At 53.8% G+C, this 11,995-nt stretch overlaps 1 protein-coding gene across 1 annotated transcript; it reads right to left on the bottom strand.

The window, feature by feature from the left end:
- Positions 1 to 4,887: 4,887 nt before the first annotated feature.
- On the bottom strand, positions 4,888 to 11,664 carry hoxb9a (homeobox B9a). Its single transcript, XM_086184603.1, has 2 exons — positions 10,983 to 11,664; positions 4,888 to 5,123 (listed from the first exon to the last, which is right to left on the bottom strand). Exons 1-2 carry the CDS (start codon positions 11,599 to 11,601, stop codon positions 4,888 to 4,890), a joined length of 855 nt encoding a protein of 284 aa, XP_086040729.1. The 5' UTR covers positions 11,602 to 11,664.
- Between the last annotated feature and the right edge of the window lie 331 nt (positions 11,665 to 11,995).

Here is an 11,995-nt window from a genome sequence, read left to right as displayed (position 1 = left end):
AGATTGTTAGTGGCAAAAGCAGACATGTATGTTTCATGTCATGGAGCCGTCGTGCGTCCGCCTGTATTGGATTATCGTAACTTTTTATTCTACTTATTAATGTTCATATGATTCTCAAATATTCGTTCTGTGCTGTCAGAGGGAACCGCAGCATCTGCACGCAGAATTTCCTGTTTCCGTGTAAGATGCGTGCCTGATTATCAGTGGTTGATGTGGCAGCTGGAACGCGTTCCGAGCCGCCAGCAGCTTCTGGCTCACGGTCCAACTGTTAATGAGTCCAGAACAGCTGATGGGATCTGATCCACGCGGCCGCCCGCATCCCGGGAACATAACTCTCTCCCGGAGAATTTATGAATATGAATCATATTTTCTTGCTGCTTGTGAATTATAGAAGTTCTGTTGTGTTAAAAACAGACATTATTCTGTGTGTGTGTGTGTGTGTGTGTGTGTGTGTGTGTGTGTGTGTGGCGGGGGGGGGGGGGGGGGGGGCATCCTGCTGTGCCACCCAGCAGATCCAGAGCCTGTCGGTGCAGCAGGTTCTTATCTGTGGGACTCCGGTTTAATCTGGGAGGATGGAGTGAGGCCATATTGAATTGGCCACCTTCACCTGTGTGAAATATGAATTTTGCCGGCAGCGGCCCGTAGTTTGTCTTTTGCAGCCCATTTAGTTCCTGAAAATATCAGTGAAATGATGAGGCCTGCGCCACTTCAGCGGCACCGCTAAATCACTGCGCTACGAGCCAATGGGGGGGGGGGGGGTCTCTTGCTGGTGTTTGTGAGATCTTTTCAACCACCAAAGCACCAGAAAGCGGCTCCAGACTGGTGATCTGCGCTGGAGGGGTTTCTAGCAGGGCGGCCCCAGCCTCCTCTCACCCGCAGGACCCGCGACTCAGACGTCCGCCGCCCTCAGCGCTGCTGTTGTCGCAGCTCACACCAGAGAAAATGGTTGTTCGGGTATGAAAACTATATTTTCGCCACAACTTCAGCTACTTCTTTGTCCTCTCTCTTATTACTTCCTCTACTACCACTACTTCTGCTACTTCTACAACTACAACTACTGCTTCTACCTCAATTTCTACAACGGACCCGCAGCCTCCTGTGTTTCTCTGCCGGCATAACGAAGCTCAGCCGCTATGAATCTGATGTGAGTGTGTATTGTTGTGCAAGTCTGCATTCTCTTAGATTTACTGTGCCATGTGTCACAGCCTCCACCCCTACACACACACACACACACACACACACACACACACACACACACACACACACAGCAGCTAGAGGCTGGAGGGAGGCCTGCAGCAGAGTGAGGGCTTCTGGATTTAATGAAGCTCCGACCCTGCGAGACCCCAGAGAAGTATCACAATCATCCGCTGTCCAGTGCACAGATGCTTTATGGGACCCCTCTGCCCGGGCAGGGCCTCCATCAAACGGCTCGGTCGGTCCAGCGGTGCGGGATTAGCCGGGAGGCTGCGCCGGGCTCTGTCTCCTCGCCTGCATTGTTCTCCTCGGCACTGCGGGTCTCTGCTGCCCGAGCTGCTAGCGCGATGCTAACAGGCGTAAACATTAAAAATGCTATCATGTCGTCACCTGGGCTGCGAGTGGTGACGCAACGCCTCGATGTTTACTTCCGTCAGCAACCACAAGGTCATAATAAGGTGGCTGTGCTGTAACTGACAATCATCGACGAGAAATATTTAATTCATCAAATTGGACGGGGATGTCCTGCTAGGTGTGCGTGTGCGTGTGCACGCGTGGATCATGGGTGCTTTCCTCCGCTGGCCTGCGTGTATTCCCCGGTTATTCCCCGGTTATGGATGAAGGACGCCGATACAAATATCGACCAACACATTAGTGAGTAATTTGCTTGAGAACGGCCTTCAGCGCTCGGAGCCTGGTCAGGAGGAGGAGGCGCTGGGAGGCTGCGGGATCCACGCGACCCTCCACCTCTCTCTCACACACGCACACATCGTGGAACACCGAGTTTTGGTATTTAGCTTTGCAGTATTTTCAGTTACCGCGTGTGAGAGAACTACACGAGTACCTGTCAGCTTCACTGCGCGTGACGTCTCTCCGCTCTGCTTCACCTCCTGGTTTGGTACAGCCGCGGCTCCTCGGGCCTCCTCATGGAGGCTCTAATGAATGCACTCATGGTGTGTGTGTGTGTGTGGGGGGGGGGGGGTATTTATGGGTTTATGACAGTCTTTTGGTGTTGCAGCCAAACAGACGCCCCTCCGCTTCAAGCCTCAGTGTGCAACTGAAGACACACATATTTGAAACACATGCTGGCTCATCCTGCCCCCCCCCCCCCCCCCACACACACACACACACATACACATCTTCCTCTCTGTTCCCACAGACAACAAATTAAATATTCAGCATAGCAGTGAGGAGCGGAGCAGCCGCTGGATGACGCGACCAGAAAGAAAGAAGCCGCAGTCGTCTTATAAAGTTTCCTCTTTAATAGGAATCCAGCATCAGCAGTGCGACCGCACGGAGAAACAAACACACCAACACGGACGGAAGAAGAGCGGGGGGGGGGGGGGGCACCGGGGGCTGGACGGGGCCTTCACCGGCCACATGGCTCCTCACTCCTCCGTAGAAGTTCAGCAGCAGCAGCACAGAACCCTTCCAGCCCCGCCGCGCCTCCCGCCAGAGGAGCAGCCACTGGGCCGGAAGACATTAAGTATAAAAAAAACAACTCAGAGGAAGAAGAAATGCTTGGTTCCGGCGACGGGCGGCATGTCGACCTACACTACATCAGCAAGAAGTCAGAGAAAAACAGGTCGGAGGACATCAGACAGTCACGTGACAAGACACGGAGAACAGAACCTTATAAAAGAAGAAGTCCTCTACAATACAGTCAGACTGACGTCATCATATTCAACTCATTCCCATAAGAAAGACCAGGTTACTCACTTTATATACAATAAATTAGAAATATTCCCTATCAAGAAACTATTGAAAGTTTTATTATTTACCGACGAGCATTCCTCTCCGACAGGCTGGACACGAACAGCTAAACCACCGACAACGTCCTCAAGTGGACGAGTGACGTCAGGCATGCGCAAACCATGTAAACATTTTTACTTGTAAATAGAAGATATGATATTGATCTCGTTAAGACTTGCAAACAAACGAACCAACAAAATAGTTGGGCGGGGCAACAACTCAAAATTAAGACTACATTTTTTCAGTCTGTGTGTGTGTGTGTGTGTGTGTGTGTGTGTGTGTGTGTGTGTGTGTGTGTGTGTGTGTGTGTGCGTGTGTGTGTTTGTGTGTGTGTGTGTGTAATTCCTAAAAGGTGGGTGCACAAGTAGCATTTGCGGGCTGCATGCCACGACATTCACACACACGCAGGTTGTAAAGGTCGTAAAGTCGACGTGTTGTTTATGAGCGTCCATAAAAGCCGTCGGACGCCGTTTAACTGAGACGACGCTCCAGCTCGAGCTGTTCTGTTGGTGCCCTCAGCTCAGTGGAGCCTCGGTGGCGGATGGTTGCAGGTAAACCAGGTCGAAAGCGTCTCCGGTCCGTCCTTCGGCCCGGGGTTGTGTTTCCTGGAACGAGAGAGAGAAAGAAGCCCGCATTGCATAGCAAAGAAAACACGCGTGACTGCGGGCTGCGTATAAAAATAGTGCCTATTCTTCTCCAACTGCAACGCAAGAATCAGAGGCGGGTAATGACAGAGAGCTCAGCCCCGGCGGAGCAGGCGGCGGGGCCGGAAATGTGCGTCTGTATTCACAGCAAATAGGTAAACAAACGACGTCACGTCCACGGCGGTCGGTCCACTTCCGACGCATTTGAGATGAAGCAGCAGCAGCGAGAGGATCAGATGCAGGTCACGGGGGCTCGAAGACCCTGACGTGAAAGCACCGGAGGCTTCACCGGGGGTCCCGGATTCACGGGGAGCTGCAGTGAGAGGCGGTACTTGGAGGATGGACGCGATGACAGCGTCTGGTGTTTGTCTGCCTGCTGATAAGACCGCGGACTATCGACGGACATAAAGCATCCAGGGAGGAGGCCGAGGGGCGGGCTCGGTATCGACAGAAACCTAATCGGGTGTCCGGTTGCTTCAGCGGGCCGCGCGCCTCCTCTCCCCGCATCTGCTAATTATTTAGCCCGACAACCGGGAAACAAACGGCGGCTGGTTGCTGGTATCACCGGTGACCATCTGGCGCGCGCTAATGAAACTCTGCCAGCAAGTAGGAAACAAAAGAGAGAAGGAACAGTGTGTGTGTGTGTGTGTGTGTGTGTGTGTGTGTGTGTGTGTGTGTTAGTGCTTATTAACGGCCATGTGAAACCTCGATTTCAGCACCTCGGCGCGCCTCTGGTGTCGCCGACGCAACAATAAATAGCCTGACTAACACAAATCAGCTGAGTGCTTGAGAGAAGGAGATCCTCCTCCTCCTCCTCCTCCTCCTCCTCCTCCTCCTCCTCCTCCTCACTACTCCTCGTCTCTGTCCCCGTGCTGCCTGACACCAAAGTCCCGTCGGAGTCTGAAAGGAAACGATGGAACCACGTCGATGCGTCAACCCGCCTCGAGGCCAGACTCGTGCGTGTGTCAAGGTTGGCGCACGCGCGGACTGCAGGCACCATCTCGTCCTCCAGCTTCCTTCCATCCTGCCGACACCAGACAAACGTTCCGACCTCAGTGCGGCGGCGTCCTCGTCGCCTGTCAGTGATCAATAAAGTCACTGATCAGCGTGATTGGGAAATGTCCCACACGGTCGACCCGTGTTGAGACCCGGATGTCAGTTCTTGTATTTCAGTTCTTGAAGGCCGTTTTGTGTTACAAACATACGGAATGTGGGGCCGTGTGTTGGGACGTGGCGTGAGCGTGCGTGCATGTCCGTCTGAATATGCTTGCGTGTGCACGCGCACACGCATATCCAGCTAGTCCTTGGGTTGGTCCTTGGTCTGTTTCTTCATTTTCATCCTCCGGTTCTGGAACCAGATCTTCACCTGCCGCTCCGTCAGGTTCAGCGCGCGCGCCACCTCGTGCCGCCGGTCCCGCGTGAGGTACATGTTGAACAGGAACTCCTTCTCCAGCTCGAGCGTCTGGTACTTGGTGTAGGGACACCGCTTCTTCCGGGATGAGCGCGCGTGCAGCCAGTTGGCGGAGGGGTCGTCTAGGAGGAGAGCAGAGGAGACAGAGTGACCCGCGGGTCTGCATTTCAGGGTTCTTAGTTTCCTAAAACAGAAATTAAAAAGTAACGAGAGATCAAAGGGGATGAATTACGTCTTTTCTCCAAAACACGTGACCAACTGCGGCGTAGACGGAGGCCCATGTCTGACCCGCCGGGCTCAGGCGGGGACCTGCTGGACCGAACCCAGCACCCGAACATGCCCACTGAACCGTTTTCCTGTTTTCATTTCAGAGGTTTGTTTTTAAATCTTCTGAACGGAACCGGAGTTCTGAGGCCTCAGAAACCATCGAACTCAGTTCGAAGTGACAAAGTGTTTCTGATTACCCGACGGTGAACAAGTACCAACACTCACGTACGTCTTTGTTTTCTGGTTATAATTCACATGCGACATCATCACATTTCAGCTGCTTGTGGCCTAAATTAATGAGGAAGTCAACGAGCCGCCCTCCTGGGGGGCGGCGGTTCTCTCCTGACGTCACACAGGCATCGGAATGTTCCAGTGAGCCTCTGATTGACATGTGATCAGATATTGATGACTTCTGATCAGAAAGCATCCGGGCCATGATGGATGTCATGAACCTCACATTTATGTCTCACCAGCCCCTGGGACACAGGGCTCTGGTTCAGGGCTGAGAGGGAGCAGCTTGCCCCTCTGATGGGAGGCACCTCAGCTGTGATCATGTGACTGACCAGCTGACTGGCTCTCACCTTTCTAATTCCTCTGGAGCGGCTCAGCCAGCAGCTCCTCCTGGTTGTGATCACTAGTGATCAACTTGAACCAGAATCGGCCGGCGGCTCCACCTGGAGAGAGAATGACACTGACGTGGATCTCCTTCCAGTCTCCTGCTTCTTCTCAGGACCGCTGCCACTCTGCTTGGATTCTGCTCTGCTTTTTCTCCTTCATTGGTGGGTTTTGTCAGAGCACCCCCCCTCTGACATGCAGAGGCAAAATCTTCTCCCTCTTACGTGGGGGAGCAGAGGCAGGTCAGGTCGGCAGGGCCAGATGATTGGAGGGAGGTTTCTGGAACTAAAGAGGAAGATGTGCTCAGACAGGAGCAGCTCTGGCGCGTCTGGCGTTGTCCACCGAAGACACTCGGCGTTAGGAACCACGACAGCTGAGTTAGTTACTGGCCCTCGTCAGTAAATATGTCCTTAATACCCTCTGGAATCAATTTCCTCTAACATGGCCCACATGTAGACGATTGATTTCATCTCAGAGCAAAATAATGCCTGGTAAAGAGGTGAGGAGGGGTGGAGGGGGCGTGGGGGGGGGGGTGCTTTTGTCACACAGTAAAGTGGGTGCTTTGCATTCCCTGAGTGTATAATCACCTCCAGGACCATCCATTACCCTCGGAGCTGTGCCGCGGCCGTGGCTGTCACCCAGGATGACATAGCGGGTGAGGGGGGTGGGGGCTGGTACAGGAGGGCAGTGAGTTATGGCGGGTGGTGTATATAACTCCTTCTTTTTCTCCAATGGATGAGAGGACAGTAAAGATGATGACAGATAGAAAGGAAGAATATGGGCAGCGATGCTTTACTCGTCCTAACTTGGAGCTGTCTGTCCATGTGGCTGCAGCGTTAATGTCTCGCTTGGATGTGACACGGACAGACACGCAGATGAAAAGACTGATATTCCCATAAACCATCCCGCTGGAGCCTGTGGCTGTGCAACATGAGGTATTCGATTGCTGGCCGGTGTGTGTCTTTTCCTGGGTGAGTGTCCGCTGTGATGAATGCTGCTTGCGCGGCAACAGTGACCGGCTCAACCAACAAGACTAATAACACATCCCGCCTCTTTCTCTCTCTTTCTCCCTCCACGTGCAATTTCATCCTAATAGTTCCAGAAATTGACCTCTCATATATCCCAAAGGCACGTTATTACATTTTCCGATGTCGTATTTCATCCCCGCTCAACCCCAACCCCTCTCACCACATCTCAGCCAGCCACCAACAGCAACATGCCAATTAATGGGGTTGTTCACCCTGCGTTATAAGTTAATAAACTTCAAGGGCAATAACTTTGCTGCCCTGCCCAGCAGCAACAGCACAAAGACTGAAGTCTAATCTAGCAGTTTGTCCTGGTGGCTGCTCGGCCCCAGCAACATAAACACAACCCTCAGATGCGTGTTGGACTGACCTGGACGTGACGGTTTGAAAGGTAGAATCACACAAACGCCACTTTGACCAGGCCCATCTGGGGGAGGGACAATCACCCCACCTGCATGTCCTTCTCATCAAGACACACCAGGAGGAGACGCTCGCCACCACGGCCTGGAAGTGGAACGCCTCCCACCTTCCTCTCAGTAATGGCACAAGCATAAAGAACGTGTTCAGGACAGCCTGAGCAGCCAAGCAGTCCGGTTTGAGAGGAGTTTGCTCCCCAACAGGGAAACAGTCCACTTGGGGGGCAGAAAAGCTGGACAACCTGGGCTGAAAGAGAGAGGCTTCAGTTTGTCAGCAGGAGACGTGAAGAAGTCCACTCACGGACTCTATCAACTCCATTCCTGCATCTCAGGTTGCTAATTGGATCATAAATTGTATCCAATATCAGCTGGCAACACCAGAAGACCTGAAATTTTGGACGTTGCCCCCAGGGGCTCTTCACAGTCAATGGGTTCCGAGATTGCCATAAGAGGGACGGACTAATTGGATTTAGGAACTCCCAAAACACCAACTCACCATCCATGTTTTAATTGTGTAATCAAACTGGAGCGGCAGCCTCCAGGAGGTCTGCCATGCTAACATGCTAACATGCTAACAGCCTGTGGCCACTGTTGCCGGAGCATCGACAGGCAGCTGATGAGTCTCACAAGCCTGTTGTCAGCCGCTTCTGCTGGTCTGTGGTTCTGCTGCATCATCCAGCACTCGAACCAGTGTCCCTGCCCATATCACCTGGTCCTGTAAAAGTTCTACTGCCACTAGAGGGCGCCAGCCACTCCTCTTCCCTGATTGTCGGGGAGAGGCAACGGCTGCATGACGTCAGCACTGCCAGAAGTTTAAGTTTAACTCAGCCAAAAAGAAAGACTGAGCATCTTCACCAGAATGTTGAACTGGGATTCAACCACAAGGGTGACCTGCAGCTCTGGAACGATGCTCACTGAGATGTGCAAGGAACGCGCAGCTGCTCCTCCCAAGGGCAAACGGGAAGCCCTCAGCTGCTCACCTGCAGGGAGGCAGCAGAGACACCAGCCGTCATGTCCTGCCTCCTCTGGACCTGCTCGTTCGTTCAACCCGCCAACACAAACCTCTAAGTCTTCAAAATGGCTGCCGGCGAACAATGGCCGCCGCTGGCTGCCGTGGCTCCCGCTACCTGCCACACTGGCCCGCCGCAGAACTGCTGATGCTCTCAAATCGCACAGAGATAAACTTTTGTTGCATCTTAGGGCACTGATTCCATTACTGACTCGCCTTCGCTCCCAGCGAGCCGGACTGGGACACAGTGTTACTGGTGGAGAGCCCAATAATTCAGGCTGGAGGCTGCTGGGCTCCATCCAGCCCTAAACCAGCCCGCGGCCCTGATGGATAGCACGCTCAGATGCTGTAATAAGGTGGCTGAGTGTGTGTGTGTGTGTGTGTGTGTGTGTGTGCGCGCGCGTGTGTGAGAGAGAGAGAGCAGAGGAGAGAGTAATAAATGTGTATGTGTGTCTGCTGTCTATTTGTAATTTGTATTTCTTCTTCTGAAAAGGCCAAAGTGGGAGTTGAAGTATCTCACGCACGTACGCGCACACACACACACACGGCGCTCGTGCACATATCAAACGGCCGCGCGCACAGACAGATGGCTCAGACTCTCCCGGCAGAAAATTAGATTTATTCCGCGAGATTAGAGGAATGTTCATCCACATCCAGGCCCGGGTTACCATTAGAATCTATACATGTAATAATTCTCTTCTTCTCTCTCACCTAAAACCGCGTGCAGCTCCGGAAACGCTTCAGACGACTGAAGCTGAGCCGCGCCGCCAGCGGATGATGGATGGAATGTTGTTTAAAGGGAGAATAATGAGAGAAAAGCAGAATAAACAGGCGAAACCCCTCCAGGACTTTATATCAAGAGGAGAGTAATTTCGTGACAGATAAAATATTATTATTATTATCACAGGAGCAACAGATGAATAAAGCAGCGCCTCGCGCGCGGCTCAGCGCGGCCTACAATAACAGCAACAGTGAAATACGAGGCAGCGAAGACACTCATTTTATTCCAGATTGTTTCTTCTGTCTAAGCCGCGCTGGGGTGGGGGGGGGGGTTCTCATGTCGAATGTTTGCGCGTTGAAATTCCAACAAAAACGAAGCGTTCTTAACGTCCTTCTTAATTCTGCGTTCATGACAGCACGGAGAAGAAGCTCGCGTATGAGGACTGAGGGCGGTGGGGATCATGGATAGTCTCATCCCAGCCAGGCGGGGCCCGCGGGCTGGAGCTCCTCAACGGTTTTAGAATCAAAGCGCACCGAAGTCTTCGGCAGCTCGCGCGGCTCAGCACCCGTTAGGTTCTTTTCTCTCCTCCCGCGTGTCGTCAGTGCGCGTGATGGAGGGAGATGAGTCGCTGTGTCTCGTCTCCACCTGGCCCAGACACCGTCAGCTACGACCCCGGACGGCGCTTCAGGCTCCGGGCCCACCGGGCTCATGACCGTCAGCCCAATTCGTTTATGACGTAATGATTTCTAGAAGTAGAAGCAGGTCAGAGCACTTGTCAATCACGTCAACTCCGCAAGCCCGGGCAGGAGTGTTCTTACGAACCGACGCGTAACGAACGTCCTGTCAAATTTACAGAAGCAGCGGGCACCAGTATCTGACTGGGCTCCAGTAAGCTGATCCAAACCGCCCAGTACCGCGCGGTTCTGAGCTCGTGTCCGACACTCCATGGTACGAGCAGGGGGCGCGAATAGAGTCCAAACGGTGTAAAGAGACCACAGGTGTACACACACACACACACACACACACACACACACACACACACACACACACACACACACACACACAAACGCACGCACACACATATTCTGACAGTTAGGACTCATAACAGACTGACTACTGACACCAGGAGCTATAAACAACAAGCAACAGAGAACAGATACTCGAGTAAGTCACGATGATTGTGTGTGTGTGTGTGTGTGTGTGTGTGTGTGTGTGTGTGTGTGTGTGTGTGTGTGTGTGTGTGTTTGCCAGCATTACAAAGGAAAAAAACAACGCCAACCAGTTAGGGCAGAAGTGCGCATGCTCTGACAATCATATCGCGGTTCCCCAAACTCAGCAACCTTCTCTAATTACTGTCAGGCTGATTTATCCCGCGATGAACCGTCAACAACAACAGCGTCCCTGTTCAGGCTGAAGCCGCTGTTCACGTGTCGGTTCCGCTCCCACCGACTGTTTCGTATCGTAGTACTCTGGTACTCTGAAGTATCTGCAAAATTCATCCGAGAAAAACAATAAAGCGCGTCTCCCCGGTGACCCCGCACAACCGGAGAGCGTTCGAGACATCCCAGCTGCCTCCGGAGCATCTGGGTCGAACTCGAGGGACCCGGACGGCTGTAGCGCGTTTGTCCGACGACGCGATGCTCGATTCCGTGACGCTATTAACCGGTCCTGCAGCTTTTTGATGTGACGTGACGCACCAGAGAACAAACAGAAACCTCCGAGTTGATCTGAGGTGATTTATCACGCGTGGAGGCGCCGTTCAGGTGGACGGGATCTGCTGCCAGCGGACCAGAAACCTCAGTAAAGTTGGGGCGCGGGGGGGGGGGGGGGGGGGCGCGCGGTTCTTTGTTCTGCTTTTATTGCAGCATTAAAGCGTTTACAATCTCCTCTCCGCTCCTGCCGCCGCGGCTTCCTGCTCTCTCACTTACTTTGATCCAGGCCGTCTTTGTCCTCGCTCCCCTCACAAATGTCCTTAGTCTCCTCGAACCCTGCGCCCAGGATGGCGGCCGGATGGTGGCTCAGCTCACGCGCAGCCGTGGACCTCGACTCCAGGATGTAGGTGGTGGTCTCGTGCTGGTGCTGTCCGCCAATTTTGGGAGGAATCTCGCCCCCGAGGTGGCCGAGCTGCGGCTCCAGCTTGACCTGTCCCGTCTGGCCCTGCCCCGGGATGGACTCGGAGCCGCGCGGCGCGCAGTCCAGCCACGAGCGAAGGTACCGTGTGTCCGCGGCGGGCACGTGCTGGGCTGGGATGTACGGGTGGTAGACGGTTGGCAGGCCGCTCGCGCCGTGCGGGCTGAAGGGGCTCCAGGACGACGAGAACACCGGAGGCTTGGGCTGGAAGCTGCAGGACGGGTAGGGCTCGGGGTGGGGATGCTCCGCGTGCGCAGCGCCGCCGGGCTGCCTTCCACCCGCGGCGGCGGCGACGGCGGCGGAGCTCGAGCCGGAATATTGGACGCTGGGAAAATGAGCCGGGGTCGAGAGTTCATCGCTCTCGTGACTTATGATGGAGTCCACGTAATAGTTGCTCAGGGTCCCAGAAATGGACATGATCGGACATCATCTGCGAGACGCCGCGAGGTCACAGATGAAAACAAGGGGAGATATTACGGGTTTCTCTTCCCTCTCTCCTCTTCTCTTAGACTCTTCTGTCCTTTGCTCGCTCGCCCCCTCCCTCTCCCCCCTCTCCTCCTCTCCTCCCTCTCGCCCCCCCTCTGTCTCTCTCTCTCTCTCTGTCTCTCTCTCTCTCTCTCTCTCTCCTTCACACTGCCTCTTTCCTTTCAAACAACTTGCTCACTATAGGGAAACAAAGTGAAACAGCCTCCGCGCGGGGGTTTTGTCGGGTCTGAGCGCGAGGAGTAAACTGATTGGCCGGACTTGTTCCCTCCAGCCTGGTGAAGCGTCAGCGGCGTGGAAATCCATCACTCTCTCTTTCTACTTCTCT

Source organism: Aulostomus chinensis, chromosome 18 (genome assembly GCF_037954235.1).
Source record: "Aulostomus chinensis isolate RoL2024-O1b breed Wild chromosome 18, RoL_Achi_v1.0, whole genome shotgun sequence".
In the NCBI taxonomy this organism is placed as follows: Eukaryota; Metazoa; Chordata; class Actinopteri; order Syngnathiformes; family Aulostomidae; genus Aulostomus; species Aulostomus chinensis.
This window is presented reverse-complemented; position numbering and strand designations above follow the sequence as displayed.

What these genes read in the sequence shown, in the direction of transcription:
- hoxb9a (XM_086184603.1), bottom strand. Translation starts at nt 11,601, where the DNA reads ATGTCCATTTCTGGGACCCTGAGCAACTATTACGTGGACTCCATCATA. An exon ending in CAAAGACGGCCTGGATCAAA is followed by an intron (nt 5,124 to 10,982) that starts GTAAGTGAGAGA and finishes CTCTCCTCCTAG; the next exon opens with ACGACCCCTCCGCCAACTGG.